Genomic DNA, 26,563 nt, shown 5'->3' on the forward strand with positions numbered 1-26,563 from the left:
AATTACAATGAAATCTAGGGAAGAAATGCTAAAAGAGGGAATTAAAATAGATTGGTACTTATATTACCAATTAATGGAAAAATATAAAGCAGACAGAAAAAATATTGGTATAACGTTAAAGAAAACAGAATTGGATGTTATATTGATGGATAAGGATAAGAAAAAGATAACAAATTTCTATAATCTAATTTTGAGGCTTGAATTGGAACAAGAACAAATTAAGCATTGTATGATTGTATGGGCACAGAACATAGGAAAGAACATACAGTACGAAGCATGGAAAAGAGCTTGGGGACAGGACTTAAAATTTACGTTGTGTATGGATTTAAAAGAAAATTTCTACAAAATGATGCACAGATGGTATATGACACCGAATAGACTAGCGAAAATATATAAAAATGATAAAGGAAAATGTTGGAAATGTGAACAAACTATAGGAAGTTTTTTTCACATGTGGTGGAGCTGTCCTCTGATAAAAAAATTCTGGAGAGAAGTACACAAGAAAATTGAAATAATTTTACAACTGAAATTCCCTCTGGTCCCGGAGCTCTATCTTCTAAACATAGTAGAAAACAAGGATTTAAGATCAAAATTGAAACCACTATTATATTTAATCACCGCTGCCAGAATAACAATTGCCAAAGTCTGGAGAAATAAGGAAGTGCCGAAAGTGGAGGATTGGTTAGGAAAGTGTTTAGAAATCATAGAAATGGATACCATAACTTTGAAATTAAAAGATGAAATGAGAGAAGAAGATATTTTAACTTGGTCGAGAATAAGAGATCTGTTTCAAAAGGGAAGGGTTAAATAAGGTAATAAGGAGTGAATACCGTTGCTGTGTAGTATTATGGATAAAGAGATAATTATTGTATAAACTTAGGATTTAAGCAAAATAGAAGGAAAGATGATGAGATAAGGAAGTAAGGATGATAGATTTTTGAGAAAAAGAAATTTTTATAGCTAATAAATAAGCAGTAAGAGTAATAGAAAGTGAGGGGGTGGGGTGGGGGAGGGGAGGGGAGGGTTAAGAAATATTGGAATAAGAATTTGGAAATGTTTCGGTATTGCCCTTTTTATGATGTAAATAACTCAATAAAGACTATAAAAAAAAAAGAAAAATGAAACAGTTACACTGTGTTTTCTTCGTTTCTTTTGCAAAACACTTCTAAAAGAAGATCTGCTATGGCTGAAGGGCCAAAGTTATGAATTAATCTCAAGTGATGAGGGGAAAACATGGAGCACATGTTCATAAGATATTTGGCTTAATTATTCCTTCAATGGTTCATATTAAGCACCAGGTATTTGTCATCTACCACTGTGTTGGGTTTATTCACTGTGTAATTTTGTTAATGATAGAGATTATGTTATGATAGTTGTGGCAGGCAATGTGTTCTGGGAAGATGTACATGCATTATAGTGTGAGTGTTTATTTAGCAATAAGTGCTTTTGTCCACTACTGGATCTTATCAAGGCAGTGAATGAGCATAATATCATGATTCTCCATCTCTCACAAGCAGGTTTTCAAATGTTACTTTAGACTTCTGGATGGCCCAAGATGACAGAAAAGAATATGTTCCAGAACTTCAAATTTCTAAGGAAGAAGAGGTTGCAGGAGTAGGTAATCTGGGTAGGTAATTGAGCAGTAAAAAGTAAGGCCTTCCTTTCCTTAAGCTGAATAAACAGAATAGCATAGGAAGTTGCCTTATCCTTCAGGAAATGATAGGTCCATGAGGTCCAAGATTGTCAGCTAGTAGCAGCTGAAACACTTTGGCCATGGATGAGAGATGTGTAGCCCTCCAGATGACTGAATATTCTACAAGCTTTAGTCACAATGGCCACAGGTGTGGGATAATGGGAGTTGCAGTTCAGAAACATAAAGCGAGTCACAGGTTGTCTATCCCTCTCTTAGATTCTAATAAATATTTGTTTTTGATATGGGCAGAGAACCAAATGTTTGATATGTCTGGGCTGGAAATGCTTGTAATTCTGACAGATTTCCTAATTTTTTTATAGTTGATGGGAAAGTAAAGGAGGAAATGTTGCTTCTTCCCAATGCAAAAACTGCAGAAAGTGCTGCCCAGACCTGCCATGAAAACTGCAAGAATCAAGAGGAGGTGCAAGTAAAGCCCTCTCCATTCAGATGTTGGAGGAGGAGATCTAATGTGCCAAGCTCAGGGGATTACATCAATATACTGAGTGTCTTGAAGACATCACAAAACCCTCTTTTGACCCAGCGTGTGCCAGAGAAACCGTTTCACTGCACTGATTGTGGGAAGAGCTTCTCCCAGAGCTCTAACCTGATAGAACATCAGAGAATCCACACAGGGGAGTGTCCATTCACCTGCAGTGAATGTGAGAAGAGCTTCAGCCGCAGCAGTACTCTTGTAGAGCACCAGCGCACCCACGCGGGTGAGAAGCCTTACATGTGTGCTGAATGTGGGCGGGGATTTAGCCGCAGCTCCACCCTCACTGATCACCAGCGTATTCACACCGGGGAGACACCCTTCCCATGCCGGGAATGTGGTAAGGCCTTCAGCCGCACCTCCAACCTCGTGAAGCACTTGCTTACCCACTCGGGAGAGAAGCCATACACATGTCAGCTCTGTGGGAAACGCTTTTCTCTGAGCTCTAACCTCCTCAAGCATGAGCGCACTCATTTGAGGGAAAAGCCCTTCCCCTGCTCCCTCTGTGGAAATCATTTCAAGAAGAAGACCCTCCTGGTGTCCCACCATTGTGTGCACACTGGGGAGAGGCCCTACCGATGCGAGGAGTGTGGAAAATGCTTCTCCCAGAGTTCTGTTCTGATCAAACACCAGAGAATCCACACTGGGGAGAAACCCTACAAATGTGCAGACTGTGGTAAGAGCTTCTACGTGAGTTCAAACCTCATCAAGCACCAGAGAATCCATACAGGGGAGAAACCATATGCTTGCTCCATCTGCGGGAAAGCCTTCCGTTACAAGCCCCAGTTCACTCGACACCAAGCACAGGCGCACCCTGAAAAGGAGGAGATGGAAGAATCATTTCCTACACTCGGTTCCTTTGGTACTTGGTCAGAGACACTTCCTCTGATACAGAAGTCAGACAAAGCGTAGAATAGAAATCCTCAATGGCTTCTTTATGACTGTAGCATCTCTCACTGTCTTCCTGTTTCTGGGTTTAATCCAGGTTTAATCATAGGGACTCACTGAAATAATTGAGACTTAAGTAATCATGATTGCAATGAATCTACTCTGTGTCTTACTCAATCTGGATTCAACCTTCAGTTTAACTCTAGAACCCATTAGAGTTGTATTCTGTGTCCCTTTCTGGCTGCAATTTGGCTAGCTTTGGCCTCATAAAGGAATTTTTTTCAAGTACCTGCCTCTGATGAATAGAAATTATTTCCAGGTAACTGGGCAGGAATGCCTATATAAAATGGAAGACAGCTGGATCTTCTCTTTCAAGTTTAAGAAGGCTATGTAGATAGATGGGCTATTGTCTTTGTAGACGAATCTGCCATTTTAATCTAACATCTGTTTTTGTGCTCTTCTATATATTGCTGCATTCCTCTGCCTCTTTGCTCTACTTCCTGCAGAATTTTCTTGTAAGTCAGTTTCACGTCTTGTCAGCCATTGTTCTTGAAAACTTGGTTTGCTGCTGAATGGAAATTGATGAAAGAGTTTCATATACTCTTGTCTGGTTGGTTTCCTCTTTCTCTACTCATCCACTCTACAATCTGGGTCTCTTTTCTCATCCAGTCTTTGAGGTGAGCCAGATATTGCTTTTGAGCTGATCTGTCTGTCTGGATGAGGCTTCTGTTTTTGTGTCTCTGCAAGTCCTTTCTTTGCAGACAGAGTGCAAGTTATGCCATGGATACTACCAACCACATTGTACATAGCACTTCAAACCAAAAGGACCAAACTAACTAAGCAAGAATTACATTTATGCAGCTGTAATAGACCTTTTATGCTGGGGAAGTGAAATATCTGCAAATGATTGAAATGTGCGAGTGCAAGAAGCACTTCTTGGAGGGAGAATGTCTGGGGCCTATGTACCAAATGAACAGCAGTCACACATTTATTGTACTATTAACCAAGAAGCCAGAGAAGTCCCAGTATTTCTTATCCAAAGTTTTACTGTAAAACTGCTATTTTTGCAAGTGGCAGGGACACAGAATAGAGGCATATTGATTCTAAGAGATATTTATCCTTCATAATCCATTTTAACTTTCATAGAAGATTGTAACTGAGCAGTGATTTCAGTCTGAGGTACAAATGGGCAAGACACTGAAAAGTATTCGCGTATGCTCATACCACAACAGATCCACTGCTTTTTAAGGTACAACTGGTTCTCTGGTTTTATTGTTTCTTATAGTGACCCTAAAAACAGATTTAAAAAACAACTCCATTTCAGCTGCCCCTGAGAAAAACCCTCATTTGTGTATGAATATGTACACCTATATCTTCTTCATTGTAAGCCATGAAAATAAATGTTCTCAATTCATTTTGTTCATCATGTTTGTTTGTTTTTGGTCCTATCTTGCTTGTGGTTTTGGAAGAGAGAGAGATCCAAAACAGATAAAACAACCAGATGTAAGAGTTATCCACATTTACAACCTGGCCATTGGGATAGATTTGAGAAATAGGATAATTGAAACTGGGATGAGTTCCTAACCATGCTGGTTTTAACCAACCCAGGCAAAAAAATATGGCGGCCTGGGTTTAAAAATAAAATAAAAAATCCTTTCCATTAGTATTAGTTGACCTTGTCACTTGTATGGTTGTTGATAGGACTGATTTGTTGTTGTTATTTGGAGGGTATGCTCAAAGTTATGTTATAGCCAGTGCAGTATTTTCAGTGTTGGGTTAGGACTCTGCAGACCACGATATACATTTCTGTGTAATCATGTAAACTCACTGGTGAACTTCCGTAAGTTACATTCAAACTAATAGGAAGATGAAGGTAAAGGCAACCCCCTTCTGAATCTTACAAAGGAAACCTCATGATAAGTTTGCTTTTGGGAGACTATAGGTTAGGGTTGACTTGAAGACATGTAAGTAACATCAATGAATGAGATGCAGGTTGTGCAATTGAAAATAAAATAGACAGTTTTTTCCAGTGTGTATGAGAGTGTGTTGGTGCATAAATTAAAGTATACGCCTCAAAGAAAGAAAGCCCCTGTACTTGTTTCAATCCGGAAAGCAGGCTACATGGGATTTTTCCTGATTGTCACATGGTAAGGTGTCCATGAGGGCTATAGTCCCCTCTGAAACATTATATCTTGAAATTGGCAGTTTATTATTTGTTTATTTTTGCACTTATAGCCTGCCATTCTCCCAAGATGGGATCCAAAGCAGCTTATAATAAAAAACAAAAACAGTTAAAACATTGATTAGAAAAGTTAAAAGACAATTAAATATCACTATTATTGAAAATAGTACTAGCATGGCATAGTGGTTTATGTATTGAACTAAGACTCTGCAGATGAAAGTTTGTCTTTTGGCTTGGCCATGGAAACCCATTGGGTGACACTCTCTCAGCCTGAGAGGATGGCAATGGCAAATCCCCTCTGTAGAAACTTGCCAAAAAGAAAGAAAGAAAGAAAGAAGATAGGTGCACCTTAGGATTGCCATAAGTTGGCAACAATTTGAAGATACACAATAACTACATTATTAAAAATATGGGTAAAACAGTAAAAAGACTTAAAACATATTTACAATATAATTACCTTAAAAGATTAAAGGTTTAAAAAGTACAGCACATCATATTACACACAAGCTACAACTGCATAATTAAAATTAAGTAGGCTGGTCTAAATAAGAATGCAGAAAGACAGTAACACAACGACAGCTTAATTTATATCCATATTTCCCCCAGGAAATTTGTAAAATGATACACCAATGTAAACAAATACAATATAGTTAAAGCATTCCAAAAGGGGCAATGTTAAATGGAATCAAACTATTAAGAACAGTAAAAACAGTTTAGAACATGCAGGTGGATTTGTTGCAAAGTAATTTAAGAACCAGTACCATGAAAACTGTACAGCACACTCTTAAAAGTAATTCCTTTTTAATACCTTCAGTTCTAATTTTTTTTTATTAAAAAAGGCCTGCAAATGTAAGGACAATAAGGGGGGGGGGGGTTCATCCTAATAATAATAACAACAACAATAGTAAAATGCCTCATCTGTTTTGGGGATTGAGGCAGGTAACAACAAAGTTTGTACAATGCACAACAATAAAAACAAACCCCACAAGACCCCGGCCCAACCCTCCCTCCCAAGTATAAAATTAAACAATAAAACATGGTTAAAATATATACATCAAATACATCAAAATTAATAAACAATCCACGAATGAGAAAAATATTAAGAGGAGGGGGCTGCATCTACACTGCAGAAATAATCTCATTTAAGTACTTCCATACAAGGGTTGAAGGGCGGGCGAACACAGGTTGTTAATTTCTGCTTCCCCACCCAGCAACCTCTTATCACATCATAGTAAATCAATTGCGATCTGCATCTTGTTCACACTGACACTGAATCAATTTGTGAATTAGATTCTTCAAATCGATTCCAATCCACATCTGGGTGACACTTGCGTGGAATCAATTTATCCATAAAGATGTGGAAAAAAACAGTGTCAAAAAGAAGCTGGTTAAATGGATCTAGCGCACCCCCCCCGTCCGAATAGCTTCAGTGATTTGGTTCAAGTGTGAACCAGGGTCATTTAAACTGCTTGAAACTGATTTGCAAACCAGTTTAAAATGTAGTGGGAATGAGGCCCTTTTCAGTCTCAGAGATACTGATCTATTCTCCCCTCTTTAACTATATGCTGTCCAGCTGCTGAAGTTAGTGATCCAATGAGGAGAAGGTATTAATGTCTTTCACTACCAATTGCTTGCAATCGGGGAGCGGTTCTGGTTTCAGGTTTCACAGACTTGCACAACCAAAGCAGAGTTTAGGCATAATATTGTAAGCCATTTTAATTGTTTTGACAAAAAGCAGGATAGAAATAAAAGTTTTATTTCTTTAGTTAGTTTTACATCTCATTTTTCTCTAGGCCTGTGTGTTTCTTTTGGTATCCTAGTAACTGCATCCAGGATTCCACTTCCTCCCTCCCCACACCTTTTTTCCTCCCATTTCCCTGCATCATGTGAACATGTGTGAGGATGTGACATCATCTCTGGGTTCCCTCTATCACTGCTGCAGGCACTGCCCATTGCACAGGGTTGCTATCCCTGTCTATTGCTTGCCTTGCTGGTCTTGCTTCTGCCCTGGAGGGAAAGAAAGGGGTGGGTGGGGATTTTGCTAAACCTTCTGCAGGCTTTCCATGGCATGCAAGTGGCCACTCCCCAAGATGGAAGGAAAAGCTTTAGGAGGTGCAGAGGAAAAGGAGAGACAGAGAGACAAAGGTAAGACTGCAAAATCACTTCTTGGTAGAGAGGAACATAAAAAATATGCAGAAGGAAAAAGAAAAGCAGCCAGAAGCTTCTACTTCTTGTCCTCTTAGACTGGAGTTTTAAAATTACCAAAAGGAAGGATCAAAGTCATAACAGCAATGTTCTGCCCCACAGATGGGGAAAAATATATTAAGATGGTATGACAGCCAACCTGTGCCAAAATTCCAGAAATGCTAACTTTGGGGGGGTTACACAGGTCTTTTCTTCAGCTGTAGCGGCCCAAAGGAAAGTTATATGTACTTTATAGATACAAAATGCATGCATTTATATAGGCCTAGTTCGATAAGATGTTAAAGGATATGATGCACAAATATTGATAATAGGTGTATGACATTTTAAAAGATTGTCTAGCACACCTTTTTGTGTAATTGTATCGATAAGTTAACAGGTTTTAGAACTGCACAGGGCTCTTCTTCATATGAGGCATTGTTTTGTGCCATTTGAGAAGCTTCTGCAATACAAAGATACAATAAAAATGATGTCCAGTCGTTTGCGTCTCATTATGAGAGTAAGAAAGCCCTCTCCCTGTATCTTAAAACAAGGAATTCCCTGGTGCAGTGGAATGGGAGTATCGGGGGGGGGGATATATCTTCCATAAAATGTGTGTTGTTATTATATCCTGTAGAGGTGCATATTCTGAAACAATGATACACTGTAAAGGGATATATTAAAATAAGGATAACTAGTAACTACAATCATGCCGTCTGTGTTTTTCATTCACATTCCCAGTGAGAGGTTCTAAGTCCCATATTCCAAATTCTACCACAATGTTAAAAAAAACAAGTGATTTGGAGTGAAACCAAATTCTCACAGGAGCTATCCAGTTTAGAATATTATTATGTCTAGAAGAGGAGACTTATGATTCTATCTGGATCTTACAGAGAGCATCAGTTTTCTTTCCTATCCTCTTGAAGCCTTTCCGTGCTTGCTAAATAGTGTTAAAACGTTTCAGGATCAAGACTAACTGTATGTGAGCCTTCAGTCTGTGTATATCATTGAGAGAGAGAGAGACAAAAACACATGCACAAGGAGACATGTAGGATGTGTTTAGCAGTGCTAAACAATAAGGGTCCTTGGAAACCTTAGTCTGGATCTATGTTGCTTTTCCAGAGGGGCTAGTATCCAGCCTCAATTTATTATCAAAATACACTATGTGAAAAAAGCAACAAATTACAATATGCATTTGGAAGATATTTTGGAGGTTGGTGCAGTTTTGCTCCTGAGCTGAGAGACTCTCAAAACACCCAGTTTTTCTTTTTTTTAAACACCCAGTTTTTCTGAGAGACAACCATGTTAGTCTGTTTTACAAAGGAAAGGAAGCATCTTGTGACATCTTGAAAATTAACTGATAAACAGGTGTTCATTAATTCAGTATAGGTATTCATGTATTCCAATGCATTTCTTCAAATCCAGCTGAAGAAATGGCCTCAAGTCCCAAACGCATATGTTGAAATAAATTAATTAGTCTTAATGGTGCCATGAGACCCCTCCTTCCTCAAATTACTCAAAGTATTAGAAGGAATGATAGCAGGAGGTAGGAGACTGGACTACAGCCATTATAGTGAGTTTTGAGTTGGAAGGGGGAATTGCCGTAAATCAGGTAGATCACTTTCTGTGAGCAGAGCCATACTACTGTATCCAGAGAGACAACTGTTGGATACAACCCCTTGTGCTGTGCGACAAGGCGGGATGGCTCTATTGTAGTCAAAAGGGGTATTGGGACAAAGATTCTTACCCACTTAGCTACTTGGTTACCTGCATAGATTCCACTTCTGATTGCTTTTTTCTCAGCAGGTGCTGAGCCCGGATGTCAAATTGAGAGAGAGTTCAAGAAGGAAGCACCAGAGGAAAATGTGGAGATACATGAGCTGGAAGTATCACTAAGCCCTGACCAACCAGTAATAGTGCTAGGGAGCAAGAGCAGTGCTGGAAAACAAATAAGGTGCCATGATGGCATGACTGAAAAGGGAGCCGAGCTGCATTACTCAATCAGCTCTCAGAGCTTGAATGACTGTGGCAGTCAGGCAAAGGTGCAGGAACAGCAGTGGAGAAGCCAGGTGAGAAGACGCCAGGCAAAGGAGTCTTCCCATGATCCTCCAGGGTTTATCAACCTTTTAGGTATCCTGGAACCTCCTCCTCCTCTTCCACCTCCTGCCCCCCGAAGGCCAGTGGATAAGCCATACCACTGCACTGAGTGCGGGAAGAGCTTCTCGCAGAGCTCTGTTCTCATCGAACACCAGAGGATCCACACAGGGGAGAGGCCCTTTGTGTGCAATGTGTGTGGGAAGCGCTTCTCCCAAAGTTCAACCCTGATGGGACACCAGAGGATCCACACAGGCGAAAAGCCCTTTGCCTGCTCTGAATGTGGACGAGGGTTTAGCCGGAGCTCTGCGTTGACAGAACACCAGCGCACCCACACTGGGGAGACACCCTTCCCATGCCGAGAGTGTGGGAAGGCCTTCAGCCGTACCTCCAACCTTGTGAAGCACTTGCGCACCCACTCAGGCGAGAAGCCATACACATGCACCCTCTGTGGAAAGCGCTTCTCCCTGAGCTCCAATCTCCTCAAGCATGAGCGTACCCATTCAGGCGAGAAGCCCTTCCCCTGCCCCCTCTGTGGCAAATGTTTCAAGAAGAAAACCCACCTGGTGTCTCATAATCGCGTGCACACTGGGGAGCGGCCTTACCGGTGTGAAGAATGTGGGAAGTGTTTCTCCCAGAGCTCCTCCCTGATCGAGCACCAGAGAATCCACACTGGGGAGAAGCCCTACAAATGTCCCCAGTGTGGCCGAGGATTTTATGTTAACTCCAAACTGGTCAAACATCAGAGGATCCACACAGGTGAGAAACCCTATGCCTGCTCTGCCTGTGGGAAGACCTTCCGATATAAGCAGCAATTCCCACGCCATGTGGCTCATGTGCATCCTGGGGAGGACCAGGTTTCTGTACTTACCTTGAGCACCAGTGTTACTTTAGGCACAAGTGTTAATATGCTCCTTTCGTAGTGCCTAGAACAGCTCCTGGTTGGGCGGCTTCAGCTCCCCTTGAAGTTGATTCTGCTGAAAAGCAAATATGTTGCCAAATGAGGTAGGTCCATAAACTTTCCAATCTAGCATCTCATTGCTGAATTACTAAGCAGTTACTCTGATCTCTAAAAGAAATACTTAGATTACCATTATTACAGTAAAAACTGGGTGGTTTTTAGAGGAGCTGCTTCTCAAAACCAGGAGAGTTCCTTTATTAGCAAACATTTTGAAAAAGAAAAGACAAAATGATATTGTGAGTCTCTTTATATTAAGACTATTTACAGTATTAACTAAGAAACAGCCAAATAATATTTCAAGGGAGTTGCTTATTATGAATTTTGTGGAATTTACTCAGACAGTACATTTCTGATAACATCTGGAACAAAGAGTCTTAAAATCCCATCTACTATTATGACAACCTCTTTATTTGTTTTCAAGAAAATCCCTGTGTAGATGAATATGACGTCTTGTGGGTATCCATCTTGTTCAAGAGCTAACATAGTTTGACTGTTGAGACTTTTACAATAATCTCGCTAATGTCTCTACCTGATTATCACTGTGGAATCCATCTAGTAAACCTTTCTTTTAGAGGCATATCAAAGCTCCCTGACTATCCAAAAGTCAGTAGTATTGATCACCTGGTGTCTTGGCAACTTGTTTGATATGTTCCAGATGTCATGTTCTGTTTGGTGCAGATAAAACAGTTGTGTAGAGCAGGAACATCCCTTAGGCTGATGTCCTCTCTGTTTTTTGTTTTATTTTGTTTATTTTGAGAGACATCTCATTGACTCATCTCAAGGCATGGACAACTGACAAAGTAGCAGCCTCCAGACAGACATGTAATTACTAGAACAGCTTTCCCTAACTTGGAACCCTCCAGATGCTTTGTACTTCAGCTTCTATGCATTCTCATCATTAGCTATGTCAGCAGTTCAAAACATCTAAAGATCACCAGAAGCTGGGGAAGGCTGTGCTGAATTGATAGAACTCCTTTTGAGTTATGTGTAAAGGTAAATGGATGCAATCCAGTCAAAACACATTGCCCATTGATTTCAACAGAAGAGATTAAATAATTTATTCCAGCAAAACCAATGAGTGTTTAAAAATAATGGTGGGCAACTTGTGCCCCTCCAGATGTCATTGATCCAAGCTCTTATCATATCACAGCACTCTGGAGTCCAACAATGTCTTTGGAAGGCTAATATCTCCGGTGACTTTAAAAGTGATGAACCTTTGGCTGGACTGTGCCTTTGTTCAGTCAGACTGAAAACTCTGTGTTATCTTCTCACTCCTTTTGTGTTTTAAAGTTACGTGAACAAGAGGTCATTTATGCATCCGTATGAATCCCATTAATCAAAGTGTTGAGGCTTTTGTCTCTTCCAGCTGTGGTCTTCCTTGCATCAGATTCACTACAATCAGATTTAGATGGAACAAAAAGCTGCTATACAGTTGAATGAACAAGAGATATGCTATATCCTGTTGTTCATTTTATTGGAAGTTATTTCATCTGGTGGAGAACAAGAGCAGGCAGAATTCACCTGTGATGAAGCCACCAGGTAATCATGACACCTCAGATATGTCTCAAACAAAATAGTTGAAACTGGATTTTACCACATTGGGTAATACTTTTGAGACAGAAAATCTTACATTAGACTGTACACCAGTAAGCCTGTGATTCCACAAAGGTTCCTGTCATGGAACTTGGTCTATTTGGACAATTGAAATTGGGATTGGTAAAATCAATCCAGCTCCTGATATGGGACTCATCTGGAAGAACATTCACATGGAAGAGGGAATGACAGCATTATCACACTCCCATTTTGGTTAAAGTAACAGCAACAGTAACAGGACAAAGTTCTTTCATCAAGCTGAAGCTTTCAAAAATTATCCATGGGGATATGCCACTGACCAAAGTGTGAACTGCCGTGTTCTCTCTGCTGATTTCCATATACGCAACCCTGAAATAATTGTGCTACCAAGTGATTCTGCTGGAAAACCGGAAAAATATTTCCAAATTCATTTGCTGTGTATCATCTCAGTGTTGTGCCTCCACCGTAACACTACATAGAACTGTTAGCTGCTTCATTGCTACCTTAAAAATAGTACCACTACAACCAGCTGCCAAGATATACAGGAATATCTATAGTAACTGTCAAATTATGGGAGGGTACACACCTCCAGTGTTGTATAACTTACATGCTGATGCTGTTTATGTGGCAGTTAACGAAAAAAAGTGTAGTGCTTTGCTCTCATATACCCAGAAACACTGAGGTTAAAGTGACAACAAAGGCACTTCTTCAGGCACTTAACTGATTACTGCTGTGTTCCATGAGTATATGCAGTCATCTTTGAGGGCATGAGTCTCTTCATCTATCTTTTATGCAAATATTTTTTAAAAGTCTAGCAGACTGATTATAAACACTATCAAAGCAATAAACAATCATAGCGTATAACACAAACGATTGCAAATCAAATGAAAAAGATGACAATTCCTACAAATATTTGAGGAACATCTACAAATTTAAATATAGCTCAGCTTACCATAGTATTACCTGGTCAAAACCTCATGGAAGCAAGAAGACTCCAAACATTTTGCACCCAAAAGAATCAAGGTTTGTGCTTAACCACATGGATTGAATCACTGTTTGTATTTAACAAAGATTAAAGCCTTATTTTTATTCCTCTTGGGTTTAGTCTGCACTGATGACATAATGCACTTTGGCACCGCTTTAACTGCCATGGCTTCATGCAATGGGATTCTGGGATTTGTAGTTTTGTGAGATATCTAGCCGCCTGTGTCATAGAATCACAGAGTTGCAGGAGACCCCAAGAGCCATCCAGTCCAACCCTATGCCATGCAGAAACTCACAATCAAAGCACCCCGAACAGATGGCCATCCAGCCTCTGTTTAAAAATCTCCAAAGAAGGAGACTCTGGGGGGGGGGGTGTTCCACTGTTGCACAGCTTTTACTGTCAGGAAGTTCCTCCTAATGTTTAGGTGGAATCTTCCTGTAGCTTGCATCCATTGTTCCGTGTTCTAGTCTCTGGAGCAGCAGAAAACAAGCTTGTTCCATCCTCAATATGATATATCACCTCTTAACCTTCTCTTCTCCAGGCTAAACATACCCAGATCCTTAAGTGTCTCCTCATAGAGCATGGTTTCCAGACCCTTCACCATTTTGGTTGCCCTCCTCTGGACATGCTCCAGCTCAGAGATCTCTGGTACCATAACAAACTACAGCTCCCAGGATTCCATAGCATTGAGGCATGGCAGCTAAAGTGACAAACTGCATAATTTCTGCAGTGCAGATCAAACCTTGGTTTTGTTAACAGGGAGCAATAGATTAATTTCCTTTTCTTGTACTAGTGTGTTAAGTGAGCTAGGTGCTATTCTTGGAAGAGTGAGTAAAAGGCTGTGTAGAATATCTGATTTTGCGCATTTTATTAGTTTTGTACTGTGTTTCAAATAAACTGTGACTGTTTTGTTTTCACACAGTTTTTTTTCCTGGCTCATTAAAAATTATAATTTCATATAAGGTCAAAGCTCTGTCTTGTATGCCTACAAGTAATTTTGGACTTATGGTGACCCTGAGGCAGGGTTTTCCTGACCAGGTGTATTCAGAGGGGGTTGCCTTTGCTTTCCTCTGAGGCTGAGAGAATGAATGTGACTTGCCTAAGGTCACCCAGCATCTATCCATAGACCAGTGGGGACTCAAACGCTGGCCTGTGCTAAAACCACACAAACTTTTATTCGTGAATGCCCCACGAAAAAGACAGGCAGCTGCCACACTGCCAAAACTTAAGAGGCTTGATGCCCCGCTTCAACTTCCATGGCTCAATGCAACAGAATTAAGGGATTTGTGGCTATTTGAGATGTAGCTTTTCCTGTCATTGAGAGCTGTGGTGCCCAACCAAGCTCCAAATCCCAGAATTCTATGGCTTTGTGCTCAGTGCTATGGAATTCTGGGAATTGTAATTTGTTGGGGCACCAGAGATCTCTTGACTGTTGTTTTTGTTAAGAGCTAGAGAAGGCGAAGTGTCTCACAGAACTACAAATCCCAGGATTCCATAGCATTTTGCATGGCAGTTAAGAGTGGCGTCAACCTGGAATATTTCTGTAGTGTGGATGCAGCCCAGGAAACATGAGGAGTGTGATTGTTTTTGGTGCTCTTCATTTATCGGAGCTCTGGTCCCCCATTTTACCCCAAAATCCCAGAATTCCATGGCTTTGTGCTATGGAATTCTGGGATTTTGAGTTTGACAGAGCACCAGACTTAGAGGGAAAAATACAGCTCACAAAACTACACACGTAGTCTCACGAAACTAGAAATCCCATAGAATTGAACCAAGGAAGTTCTAAATGGGGTGTCAAAGTGCTTGGTTAAAAGTGGAGTCAAACTGCCTTATTTCACCATCTGAGGCCCAATGAAGGTCCAAAACACACTGCAGAAATAACCCAGTTTGAGCCCGCTTTAACAACCCTGGCTCAGTTCTAGAGAATTCTGGAAACTGAAATTTTGTGAGGCGTTTAGCCTTCTCTGTCAGAGAGCTACAATTCCCAGGACTCCCTAGCACTGAGCCTGGGCAGTTAAAGCGGTCTCAAACTGGGTTACTTCCGCAGTGTGTTTTGAACTTTGGAAAGCTAGGCCGCGGAGGATTTTTCGGTCTCCTAGCAACGGGCTGAAACTCTCGCGAGAGTTGCGCCGCGAGGGAGGCGGCAGCAACGTCATATTCGCGCGCCGGCCTTGAGGCCCCGCCCCTCTGCTGGAGAAACAACTTCCGGTTTGGGCCTGTTCGGCGTAGAAAGAGCGCGAGGCTGAGTTCTCGCGGTGGCGGTCGTCATGGCAGCGGCTGCGGCGGGGCCTGGCTCCGGCGACGCGGGCTCTGCCTCAGCGGGCGACGAAGGCGGCGGGGAGCGAGGGAGCCCCCTCGGCTCGGAGCCGCGGCGCCAGGGACCGGGGGGGCGGGAGGAGGACCAGGCGCCCGCGCAGCCCCAGCCCCCGCCCCCGCCGGGCCTGGCCAGCCCCGGCCTGCCGCCTTCCTCGCCGGCCCCTCGGGAGGCCGAGGTCACGGTGGAGATCGGGGAGACCTACCTCTGCCGGAGGGCCGACGGCACGTGGCGTAAGTGCCTCCCAGCAGGGCGGCGGCGTCAGAGGGTTATTGGCCCAGAGGGAGGCATTAGAGAGTAGCTGCCTATAGAGATCCGTCCATAGGGACACATAAGAGGACAAGGAGGAAGATAGTCCCTTGACCTGAAGGTCTAGCCGTAAGCGACTGTGGCGGGTGGTGCTCATCTCCGTTTCCAAGCCGAAGAGCCAGCGTTGTCCAAGGGCTGCTCTGGTGCTCTTGTGGCCAGCATGGCTGCCCCAAACGCCGTTGCCTTCCTATTGGAGAAGCGGTGCCTGTTTATCTGTTTGCATTTGCCTGCTTCCAAACTGCCAGGTTGGCAGAAGCTGGGACCAGGGACAGGAGCTCCCCCAACATGCAGCACTTGGGCCTTGAACTGCCAGCCTTCCTATCTTCCGATCGTCAGAATTGGTGTCTTCACCACTAAGCCTCTCCACATAGGGCTAGATTTGCCCATAGGGAGACATAAAGGGATGTTTGCCCACAGAGATACGTAGGAGAATACTTGCCCATAGGGAAAGACTGGACAAGTAATGTTTTCCTATAGGCAAGTAATTCCCAATGCTTCCCTATCCAGGGTACATATTCTCCTGTGCTTTCCTATGGACATGCATTCTCCAATGATTCTCTGGGGGCAAGTATGGTTTCCCTATGGGCAAATAGTGTCATTGGTTTTCATGCGTCCCGGAGCCACCCCACTCTGCTCTTGTTCTCGTCTCTCATTCTTTCCCTCATAACCCCTCACAGGTACCCTGTACCATATTGTTGTTTTTGTTGTTGTGTATCTTCAAGCCCTTTCCTTCTTAGAGCCTGTGCCCACTAAGAAATAGAGTGAATTGCCAATCAGTGTAAATGACCCTCGTTCCCATTTGAAACCAGTTTCTGTCAAGAATAGTTTCTATGCAGTAGAATCACAGGCCCAGTACATACTGCAGAAATAATCCAGCTTGAGACTGCTTTAGCTGCCATGGTTCACTGCTATGGAATCCTAGCAATGGTAGTTTGTTGTGTCACCAGTGCTCTCTGTCAGAGAAGGCTAAATGTCTCACACAACTAGACTTCCCAGAATTCCCCATCAATGAACCATGGCAGTTAAAATGGTGACAAACTGGATTGTTTCTGCAGAGTCCAAAGCACTGCTCCACGCTGGCTCTCTTTATTTTTATAGAATGCACCTTTTACCTCATAATTTATTTTCTTCTAGACTCTGCAGAAGTGATCCAGTCTCGAATCAATGAACAAGAAGCCAGGGAGGAGTTTTATGTGCACTATGTTGGATGTGAGTGCCATGGGATTCTTTACATGTGCTAATGTGGAAATGTGGTGTCCATGTCCAGGGATCTTTTTGGTTCTGTGACTGAATATGGCTTTGTTTAAAAGTGCCCTGAGTGCAACCATCACAAGTAGCTGCTCTCTGTGTATGTGTTTGACAGATAATGAATGGTTGAGCACAGTCATTCTCTGTAATTTGACACACACACAGAGAAAGGGAGGAAAGAGAACAGAAATAGGGGATGGGAAAATAACATACAGAGACAGAAAATTAAACAGGACAGAGATGGAGGAGTTCCCTCAACTTGTTAACTTTCTTTTACAAATTCAGCTTGTTCTTGTAGTATTCTCTTTATCCATCAAGTCTAGTTTCAGCAGTAAATCTTGGGTATACATTTTAAATATCATGTCCAAGAAACTTACAGAGTAATTATTCTTTGGAATGGTCTTAGGGTTTTCCTTGTGAAGAGCTACTACTGCACCAGATTCACATTCATGTGGCATTTTAGCAGAATCATTAATAAAATTAGAAACCTATACAAGTAGTAGAAACCACTAATCAATATTTTGTTTGTAAATTTCTGAAGGCAACATATTCTCCTTTGAGGCCTTATCAGCAGAGCTCTTGATCAACTTTCTGTTTATCTTTCATCGTACTATCAAAAATTGTTTAACTATATTAAAAATGCTTTCTCCTCCCCCCCCCCCACCAACCACAGTCAACCGGCGCTTGGATGAGTGGGTGGACAAAAACCGCCTGGCCCTCACCAAGACAGTCAAAGATGCGGTGCAGAAGAACACTGATCAGTACATGAATGAATTGTCTGAGCAGCCAGAGCGCAAGATCACTCGCAACCAAAAGCGCAAACATGATGAAATCAACCATGTGCAAAAGGTGATGCTGTCTGAGAGGTGGCTGGGAAGACAGAATTGTGTTGTGCTTCAGTGTTGGCTCAAGAGCTAGAAAAATCCAGGGTGCCTTATTGCATAGCTGGAACTGGAGGTGTATGCGTTTGTGAGAGCAATGTTCTTTATTGCCACTTACCGTGCTGTTTTCTTCCATTGCAGACTTATGCTGAAATGGATCCCACTACAGCAGCTTTGGAGAAGGAACATGAAGCAGTGAGTATTCCCTGATACACATTTCAGCTTGTTGCCTAAAAAGGATAGAGGAAAGAAGTATAGCCGTGTTCCAAGGCTTTCAGCTAGTTCTCTCTCCTCAGATCACCAAGGTGAAATATGTGGACAAGATCCATATTGGAAACTATGAGATTGATGCATGGTATTTCTCACCATTCCCAGAAGACTACGGAAAGCAGCCCAAGCTATGGATCTGCGAGTACTGCCTCAAGTACATGAAGTTTGAGAAGACTTACCGCTACCATCTTGTACGCAAGGGAATTTGATTTGTAGTTTCTGCAATTTATCATTTTCAATAGGCATTTATAATAACTAATAAGATTATGGCTAATAATTTAGAATTGCTGTTTGTTTTCTGCATCGAATAAAAAGCCTGAAATGTGTCACAGTTTTTTAAAAAGAGAGGAATTGGTCAGAAAAATTTAGATATCTCACATTTCTGGGTGATAATTGCTCTTTCTATTATTCAGGGTCAGTGTCAATGGCGGCAACCACCAGGGAAGGAGATCTACCGGAAGAACAATATTTCAGTGTATGAGGTAGATGGCAAAGACCACAAGGTATGAGCTCACTTCAGCTACTGCTGCTTTGCCAGTTCTTGCTTTTGTTTTCTGTGAGCCCTATGGCCTATCTGCTAGATAGCAATGTAGTAGTTGCCATTCAAACAGTCTTGGAACTAAATCTGAGAACCATCACTCCAGCTCTGATGGCACAGAACCCTGAGACATGTGATTCTCCCCTTCTAGACTTGCAATTTTTTTCTTATTTCTTTTCGAAGGTTTCTGGCGAGAGAGTTAGTGTGGAAAAGGTCTGGACTGTCCAGTTCTGGTTTTTCATCAATACAGGCATTGATGTCCTAGCAGAGGACAGGAACTCTGGACCTTAGTTTCTATATAGACCAGCAGCCTTTAGCTCATTGATGTAAGGTTAACTATGGTCCAAAACATACTGCAGAAATAATCCAGTTTGAGACCAATTTAACTGCCCTGGTTTGGTGCTAGGTAATCCTGGGAATTACAGTTTAATGTACACCAGAATTTCCTGATATAGAAGGCTAAATATCTCACAAAGTTACAATTCCTAAATTTCCCTAGCATGAAGCCAGGGCAGTTAAAGTGGTCTCAAACAGAATTATTTCTGCACTGTGTTTTGTACCATAATCTTAAAATAGCCAGTTGCTTTCAGATCCTTGCTGTACAGAGCAGGGATGGGTATTTGGAAGCTGTTGAGTGGAGTTCTACTGACATTGATAAACAGCTCAAGAATTATTAGAAATCATATAGCACCAGGCTGGGAGATTTATCAGATAACATGAAACATGGAAAGGGCCCAGAAGATTGATTTTCCTGTGTAGAAGAATCATTCAAAAACTCTTGGATTGATTTTGAATGTTGAAGTGCTCTCAGAACTGATGTTTCTTATGTACCCACAAGGTGGCATTTTGACTGTGGCTAGTTAAAGGGGTTGAGCTCCACTGTGGCATTTCAGGCATGACTTTCTCTAGAACAGTGGTTCTCAACCTGTGGGTCGGGACCCCTTTGGGGGCCAAATGACCCTTTCAAGGGGGTCGCCTAAGACCATTGGAAAACATCTATTTAATTACAGTTATAAAGTAGCAATGAAAATAATTTCATGGGTTTGGGTCACCACAACATGAGGAACTGTATTAAAGGGTCGTGGCATTAGGAAGGTTGGGAACCACTGCTCTAGAACAAAGTGCAGATATGAATGTAATGGCCATGTTCTGTTTGTGTCATTTTTGCTGTTTGTTTCTATCCTATTACCTAGATATCGGTGTCCTTACTTATGTCTGCTTTTCTCCACCAGATTTACTGCCAGAATTTATGTCTCTTGGCCAAACTTTTCCTAGACCATAAGACCCTCTACTTTGATGTGGAGCCCTTCATTTTCTACATCCTTACTGAGGTCGACAGGCAAGGGGCCCATATTGTGGGCTACTTCTCCAAGGTGCTCATATGACTTTGCCATTGTGGCTCTGGGTGTCTGCATGTTAGCTGTACTTAGGGGATGTGAAAAGGAGGATGAGTATTCAAGAGCTTCCTCTTCTGTACTTAAAATGTAATTTTATACCAAGACAGCCTGATAGATAAATTTATTTATTGTATCTAATGTATTTTGTTCTTGCCATGAAGGTGAGAAGGAAAAAGCTGTGCATGGCACTCCTTCAAGCCCTATCTATTGGAAATCCTCCTCCATCTCCATGGGGTTCTGAGACTAGAAAAATTGTAGGGGCATTTATGTACCTCTTTCTCAGCTGGTGTGAAATTTAGCATAAATGGCTTACAGTTTGTTAGAATTCAATAGCAAAAGAAAATGGAACAAGAAGGGAGAGGAAAATAAGCAAATCAATTATGCTGGCCACCCCAGAAGACATTTCTAAGAGGAGAGGAGCTAAATTGGGAATCATTGAGTTAAAAGGAGAGAATTCTTTTTCTCATTTCTTTCTCTAAAGAATACATGGTGGACATGTTTCTTGCTTTATACAGTCCGTCCTCGCCTTACGCGGGGGATCTGTTCCGGATCCCTCCGCGTAAGGCAAATTCCACCTATGCTCGAGCCCCATTGGAAACAATGGGGCTCGTGCGCGGCGGCAGGCGCAACAGGCATGCGCGCCCATTCAGTTGAATGGGACGTGCCGCCCCTTCCGCCCTGCGCGTGCCCCGCGGCTTGAGCGCGTATGCTCAAGGCTGCGTATGGCGCGGGCACACTGTACTGCAAACATTGTGATTATGTGTACAGTGGCATATTTCTTGCTTCCTTGCTTTTTGACCACCTTGATTTTTACTTTCATCTCTAGGAGAAAGAGTCACCAGATGGCAACAATGTGGCCTGCATCCTCACCTTGCCACCATACCAGAGGCGTGGTTACGGAAAGTTCCTCATTGCTTTCAGTAAGCTTCCCTTCAATCATATGCCACAGCCACAAAGAAGACTATGAAGTAGATTGGCTGTTTATCAACGTCTTCTGTTTGTTGGAGATGAAGATATTCTCCCTCTGCCTCTATGATGTGCTCCCCAGTATTTGACTAAAGTTAATCTAGACTAATTTATCACCATGGTTTTCTACCTATAGTGGTGAAAGTGAACTATTGCTACTACCCAGAAGAAATCTAAAAATTAAGGAGCAAAAAAATGCCCCTTTTAAAAATGTAAGCAAGTCCCCCTATTTATTACTTTAAGCTGCTTTTAAAAATAAAACCAAAAAGAAAAGATCCAAGCAGCCCTCTTGGTAAGACTTGCTCTTTTTCAAGGCTAAGCCTTCACCTAAAAAGCATCCTCAGACTTACAGATGTTGAGATGCCTGGATTCTGAAGTGTAATCTCTTAGGCCTTGGTCTTAAACCTCTTCCTCCTCAGGCTATGAACTCTCCAAGTTGGAAAGCACAGTGGGCTCCCCAGAGAAGCCCCTCTCGGATCTGGGCAAGCTGAGCTACCGTAGCTATTGGTCGTGGGTGTTGCTGGAGATCCTCCGGGATTTCCGGGGGACACTCTCCATCAAAGATCTCAGGTGAGAAGCAGTTCGATTTCTAATGAAAGTGTTGCTTTATGAACTACAGCCCCTTGAATCACTGATAGGGATCTTAAGCAAACTTTATGTAGCTCTGCAGTTAAAACTATGTACATCTAGGTTTGCTTTACCTTGCACTCAGTGTTTTTTTTTCTCATTTTCTTTCTTCTCTGTGGCCCATGGCACAGCCAGATGACAAGCATCACACAAAATGACATCATCAGTACTCTTCAGTCACTGAACATGGTCAAGTATTGGAAGGGGCAGCATGTCATATGTGTCACCCCCAAACTGGTTGAGGAGCACCTCAAAAGTGCCCAGTACAAGAAGCCTCCCATCACAGGTACTACAGAGAGGAAAAAGGATTGTGGGGTGGAAGAAGGGATCCTTTGGAAGCAGACATAAGCTTGCGTCTTTGTGCCACAACTAGGGCTGGGGAGCACACAGCAACCGCATGCTCCCCAGCCCTAATTCATATGGACAGCGCCATTTTGAAGGTGTGCCGTCCATACACCGTGTGCAATGATGGTGTCACGCACGTGCCACCTCCACACAGACCAGCACGTGCGTGACGCCACCATGACGCTGCAGGGCGCTTGGGGTGCCCTTTCAGCATCACGGGAAGGAGCTCCTTTTGCACGCACGCATTGCTGGCACAGCCTCTACATGGCCGTGCCAGCGATGCAAAGGAGAAAGGGGCCGGGTGGCCCCTTTTTTCTCTTCACCACACCTATCAGGGTGTCCAGGGGCATGAAGCCCCATGGACACGGCATTTTGCCGCTTCTCCGTGGCCCGGGAAAGCGCCGGGTTGGGTCTCTGGGCTGCTGGTGAGGCTGCCCTGCTCCCAACCTGGCGCAGAAACAGGCGGCTGCAAACCGCCTCTTTTCCACGGTCTGTTTCTCGTTGTGATTGCTTTTGAGAAATCTCTGGCTGGCTACTATAGATGACACAATTTCTTTTCATATGCTGACTCTTCCTCACTCTTTCCCTAAACTAACTTAATCAGAAGAATTTGGGGGCACTGCAGAGCAAAGTTGTAGTTGTGTCTGCATGTTTCTTACCTAGTGTCCCTCTAGATACATGTGGTCTTCTAGAGGCCATCTGAGAAATGATGATGCCAAACACAGCGGTAGCTTCCCTGTAAAATGTGTATGAAGTATACACAACCACATATAAATGGATGAAAACCTGCAAGAAGGACAGATGATAGCGAAGCTAAAAGGATAAGGAGCTTAGAGCCATGAAAACTGAAGAGAGCTCAAGGCAAGAAACTGAGAAGGAGAAACCTGATACATTCCAAAATTTCAGAGTAAAGAAAAAGTGCCCATCTTGGCAGGAGGGCGACAGGGCAATGAGTGAGATCAGGAAGAAACAAATATGTTTGGTAGTTGTAAGGACTGTGGGCCCCAGACCTTAGCCCAGTGGTCCAGTTATGGTGGTATCAGGCTACATTTCCACAGCCCTATTAATGAAATATTGATGGAAAATGCAATGGATATATTGTGCATGTGATCACTGCATTACTGTAACATCTGATGCAGATATTAACCAGCAAGAAATATCAATGTTTTCTTTAAAGCACACTTTACAGAAAGAATTGTCTTTCCTTGTCACTTTTTAAAAAGTACACATTTATATTGATACTGTTCTCAAAGAAATAGCCATCTTACTCTGTTGCAGCATAAAAAGGAAAAAGAAAGGGTGAGGGGGAAAAGAAATCTAGCCGCAACTTTAAGACTTTTATATTATAGCTTGAACTTCCATGAGTATTAATCCACTTCCTCATCTGCAATGACAGAGTTTATATTAAATCCTTACATTATTATGTTTATCAAGCAGATCTTTAAAGTGGTCTGTTAGTATGTGTGAAGGCAGTTTGAAATACCCTTATCACCTCACAGATCTCTTTGAAGAATAGGATGATGATCACAATTTGCATCTTTTCGGATAATATTATCCACTTCCAATTGTATAAATATGTTTCATAACCTGAGTCTTTAATATCACTCTGTCATTGCATCTGAAGAAATTGATACCCATGAAAGCTCATGCTGAAATAGACATCAGTTAGTCTTAAGGGTGCTACTAGTTTCCTTTTTCCTCTCCCTCTTCCTTTTTATTGATTCTGTTTCCTAAGTTGGTATATCTAACCCACTCTTTCTGCCAATATAGTCCCTACCACATGGTCTACATCAGGGATGGGCACATTGTAGCCTTCCAGGTTTTGCTGATATACAGCTCCCAACATCACTGATCAGTGGCCAAACTGATGAATCCCAACAATTTCTGTAGAGCCACAGGTTCCCTACCCCTGGTTTACTTTAGGTGGAACCATAATCAGTGTTGCTGAGTGAAAATAGACAGACTTAATTATTTTGCAGTGTTATTTCTGCATACAAAAATTATATTCCCACCCCTTGAATACACAGTTAAATTTTTCTACCTGCTTTTGTTTTGTTGTCTTGGTCATGAAGTTTGCCAAACGCAGCTACATGCAAACACAGAACCGCCTTGTTCAAAGTCAGAAAGTCAGAGTTTCCTTTAAGAGTGGTTTCAGATTTTGATCCTTGTTGAAAAGAGCCATTGTTTTCCCCAGGGAAAGGGTGGGGTGGGGGCTTGCTGGTGAGATGGCAGTTATGTAATATGAGCTGCAGTTAAGTTGCCAGGTCTCCTTCCAGGCCTCTCTTAAGAAGCTGGTACAGTGTCGCCTTAGGGAAGGCTGGTGTTCAGTCACATGGAAAACTTGGAGCAATACAATTTCTCTGTCAGACACCCTGTCATTGTGGCTAGAACAACTACTAAAGCATTCTGAAAGCCAAAAAGAATTTACCAGGACATTTCTTATTTGTTTTCTGTTACATCACCAAAGTAACATGATTTATGTTGGTATACGCTGGTTTCTGCATAAACCACAAAAAGCAAAAACTGCTAAAAACAATCTTGCCAGCTTAAATAACCTCCTGAAGGTCTTTCACTGGTAATCTCAATTGGGATAAGAGGCAGCTCCACCTGTCATACCAGAAATAATGATGAGATGTGTTTGGTCAGTCTTTGTTGGAGTTTTCTAAACAGGATGACCATCAGTCAAGCATGCTTTAGTTGCAGATTCCTTTCAGAGAATGTGACTAGAATTGGACTAGAGACTTAGAAGTCTGCATTTCTATGATTCTGTGCTGCCCAAATTATGAATCTTTCTTCTTCTGTTGTTTCTTTTCTTGCAGTGGATTCCCTCTGCCTCAGATGGGCACCTCCCAAACACAAACAGGCCAAGATTTCCAAGAAGTGAACAAGAAACTGATCTGATAAATGGAAGGGGCTCAACCCCAGTACACACCAACCATTCATGTTAAGAGATGATCTCATGCTAAACATCTGTGTTGGTCTTGCATTGATCCGACATCAGTGGATGGGCTGATGCGGAGAGGAGGGGCTCTTGTCTGGTTCTGTAATAGCCCAGCTTGCGTGCTGTGCCCTGCTTCCTCCTGTTATGATGAGTATCCTAACACTGTTGAAAGCTAGATGGGTTTTTCCCTGCTTAGGGCTTGAAAGTCTGTTTTAAAGTCTTACTGACCTCCTCAGAAGGATGCAGGAAGCCTGGGTCACTTGGCCTGAACAGTCTTTTAGTTTGGCCAGTGAGGTCTTCATCAGTCTCTCTCTCTCATTCATGCAAGTGGTAGCAACTTAGGAAAGAAAACTGATCGTAATTGCAATGTAGTTTGTTTTGCCTTTCACAGTCAGTTTTAAGGACAGTGCCAACTTCAAGGACTTGTTGGAACTAGACATTTGTGGACTCCAGATCTTTTCCAGTTCAACAGACTGTACCAGTTAGTAGGAGACTCCAAACATGGGTTCTACAACCCCATCAAAGAGACTGTCCTCCAGCTGCACAGTGTGATCTGTAGCTACTGTTCTAAAGAGATCTCGCCTATGGGGCCACCTTAGTTGTTCAGGGTGGTGGCAAAGAACCAAAACAAATGTTAAAATACAGGGGATTGGAAGGGAGGGAAACTGACTATGATTTGAATGCTTTTTAAGTGAGTTTGGAAGAAACTATGCAGTGAACTGTTGAGGTTTTTTTTTTTAACTTTCTATTGTGTAAGCTGTATTAGCTTGGGATAAAATTAAAATGGGCTTTCTGGGGGGAGAAACTTGACAGTCTCTTGAGCACAATGGAAGCTAGAGGGAGATGGCCACTAGTCCTCATACAGTCATCTTTTACTAAGATGCTTGCATACCTTCTACCCTGGGCAGCCAGTAGTGATGAAAAGCAGTTGGATACGGTGGGAAGAAATAAATATCCATTTGCTACTCTTAGTACAGCTGTTAAGATTCATATTTCATGTATACAGTGTGTCTTCTATTACTTAAAGTATTTTAATTAATAAAACCACAAAACAAGTGCAATATCACTCTGTATTTGCTTATGTGGGTAATAAAGTCCTACAAGATTGGCATGGTGAAAAGTTGGATTGCCAAACTCCACTGAACCCTATCATAATTAGTGCGGTTTTTGTTGTGCTAGTAAAGTCTTTTGCCAAGGAAAATTCTGCCTTAACTGCACCTTCACAACATAGTTTTTTCTTTTTAAAAAATGTATTTTATTCTTTTAATAACTATCTGTTTTAATATTGTAATAAGTTAATTCCTTTTTAATGTCCTTTTTCTGTGTTTTTAACTGTACTGTTTTTCAATGTTGTGAAGCTGCTCTGAGTCCCAGTACTGGGAAAAGAGTGGGATAATAACAACAACAATAACAATTTTTAAAAAACCAAGCTCCACTCAAACCCTGTGTAACACACAAGTAGATAAAAAGTGGTTCAACGATAGAGCTCTGTGTGATTTGCAATAATTTGGCTGAGATTTGAAACTCTTGGTAGTATGCTAGGCCTGCTACATTGGTAGGCTCACGATCTGCAGATTAGTGGATCCGTGGCTCACCATGCCCCATATTATTTAATGGTGATGCATGGACATTGCCATCTATTGACTAATACAGGGTGCAGGCATCCATGTTTTTCCCTTCT

At 42.1% G+C, this 26,563-nt stretch overlaps 3 protein-coding genes across 6 annotated transcripts; all 3 read left to right on the forward strand.

Moving 5' to 3' along the window:
- The first annotated feature begins 1,831 nt into the window (after positions 1 to 1,831).
- Positions 1,832 to 3,466, forward strand: LOC121933804 (zinc finger protein 479-like). The gene is made up of 3 exons (XM_042473795.1): positions 1,832 to 1,841; positions 2,014 to 2,120; positions 2,235 to 3,466. Exons 1-3 carry the CDS (start codon positions 1,832 to 1,834, stop codon positions 3,093 to 3,095), a joined length of 978 nt encoding a protein of 325 aa, XP_042329729.1. The 3' UTR covers positions 3,096 to 3,466.
- Positions 3,467 to 7,148: 3,682 nt separating this feature from the next.
- Positions 7,149 to 13,299, forward strand: LOC121933322 (zinc finger protein 660-like). Of its 2 annotated transcripts, none has more exons than XM_042472876.1 (2): positions 7,149 to 7,398; positions 9,238 to 13,299. In XM_042472876.1, exons 1-2 carry the CDS (start codon positions 7,317 to 7,319, stop codon positions 10,449 to 10,451), a joined length of 1,296 nt encoding a protein of 431 aa, XP_042328810.1. In that variant the 5' UTR covers positions 7,149 to 7,316; the 3' UTR covers positions 10,452 to 13,299. The 2 variants fall into 2 exon arrangements, with proteins under 2 accessions (XP_042328810.1, XP_042328811.1); XM_042472877.1 differs by having other exon boundaries at positions 7,151 to 7,398; positions 9,241 to 13,299.
- A 1,940-nt stretch (positions 13,300 to 15,239) lies between these two features.
- On the forward strand, positions 15,240 to 26,365 carry KAT8 (lysine acetyltransferase 8). Of its 3 annotated transcripts, none has more exons than XM_042472871.1 (11): positions 15,240 to 15,593; positions 16,804 to 16,878; positions 17,591 to 17,766; positions 17,940 to 17,993; positions 18,095 to 18,259; positions 18,482 to 18,571; positions 19,839 to 19,979; positions 20,830 to 20,923; positions 21,389 to 21,539; positions 21,728 to 21,882; positions 24,761 to 26,365. In XM_042472871.1, exons 1-11 carry the CDS (start codon positions 15,314 to 15,316, stop codon positions 24,823 to 24,825), a joined length of 1,446 nt encoding a protein of 481 aa, XP_042328805.1. In that variant the 5' UTR covers positions 15,240 to 15,313; the 3' UTR covers positions 24,826 to 26,365. The 3 variants fall into 3 exon arrangements, with proteins under 3 accessions (XP_042328805.1, XP_042328806.1, XP_042328807.1); XM_042472872.1 differs by having other exon boundaries at positions 18,095 to 18,103; XM_042472873.1 differs by lacking the exon at positions 24,761 to 26,365 and having other exon boundaries at positions 21,732 to 21,871.
- Positions 26,366 to 26,563: the final 198 nt, after the last annotated feature.

This window comes from Sceloporus undulatus, chromosome 6, assembly GCF_019175285.1.
Source record: "Sceloporus undulatus isolate JIND9_A2432 ecotype Alabama chromosome 6, SceUnd_v1.1, whole genome shotgun sequence".
NCBI lineage: Eukaryota > Metazoa > Chordata > Lepidosauria > Squamata > Phrynosomatidae > Sceloporus > Sceloporus undulatus.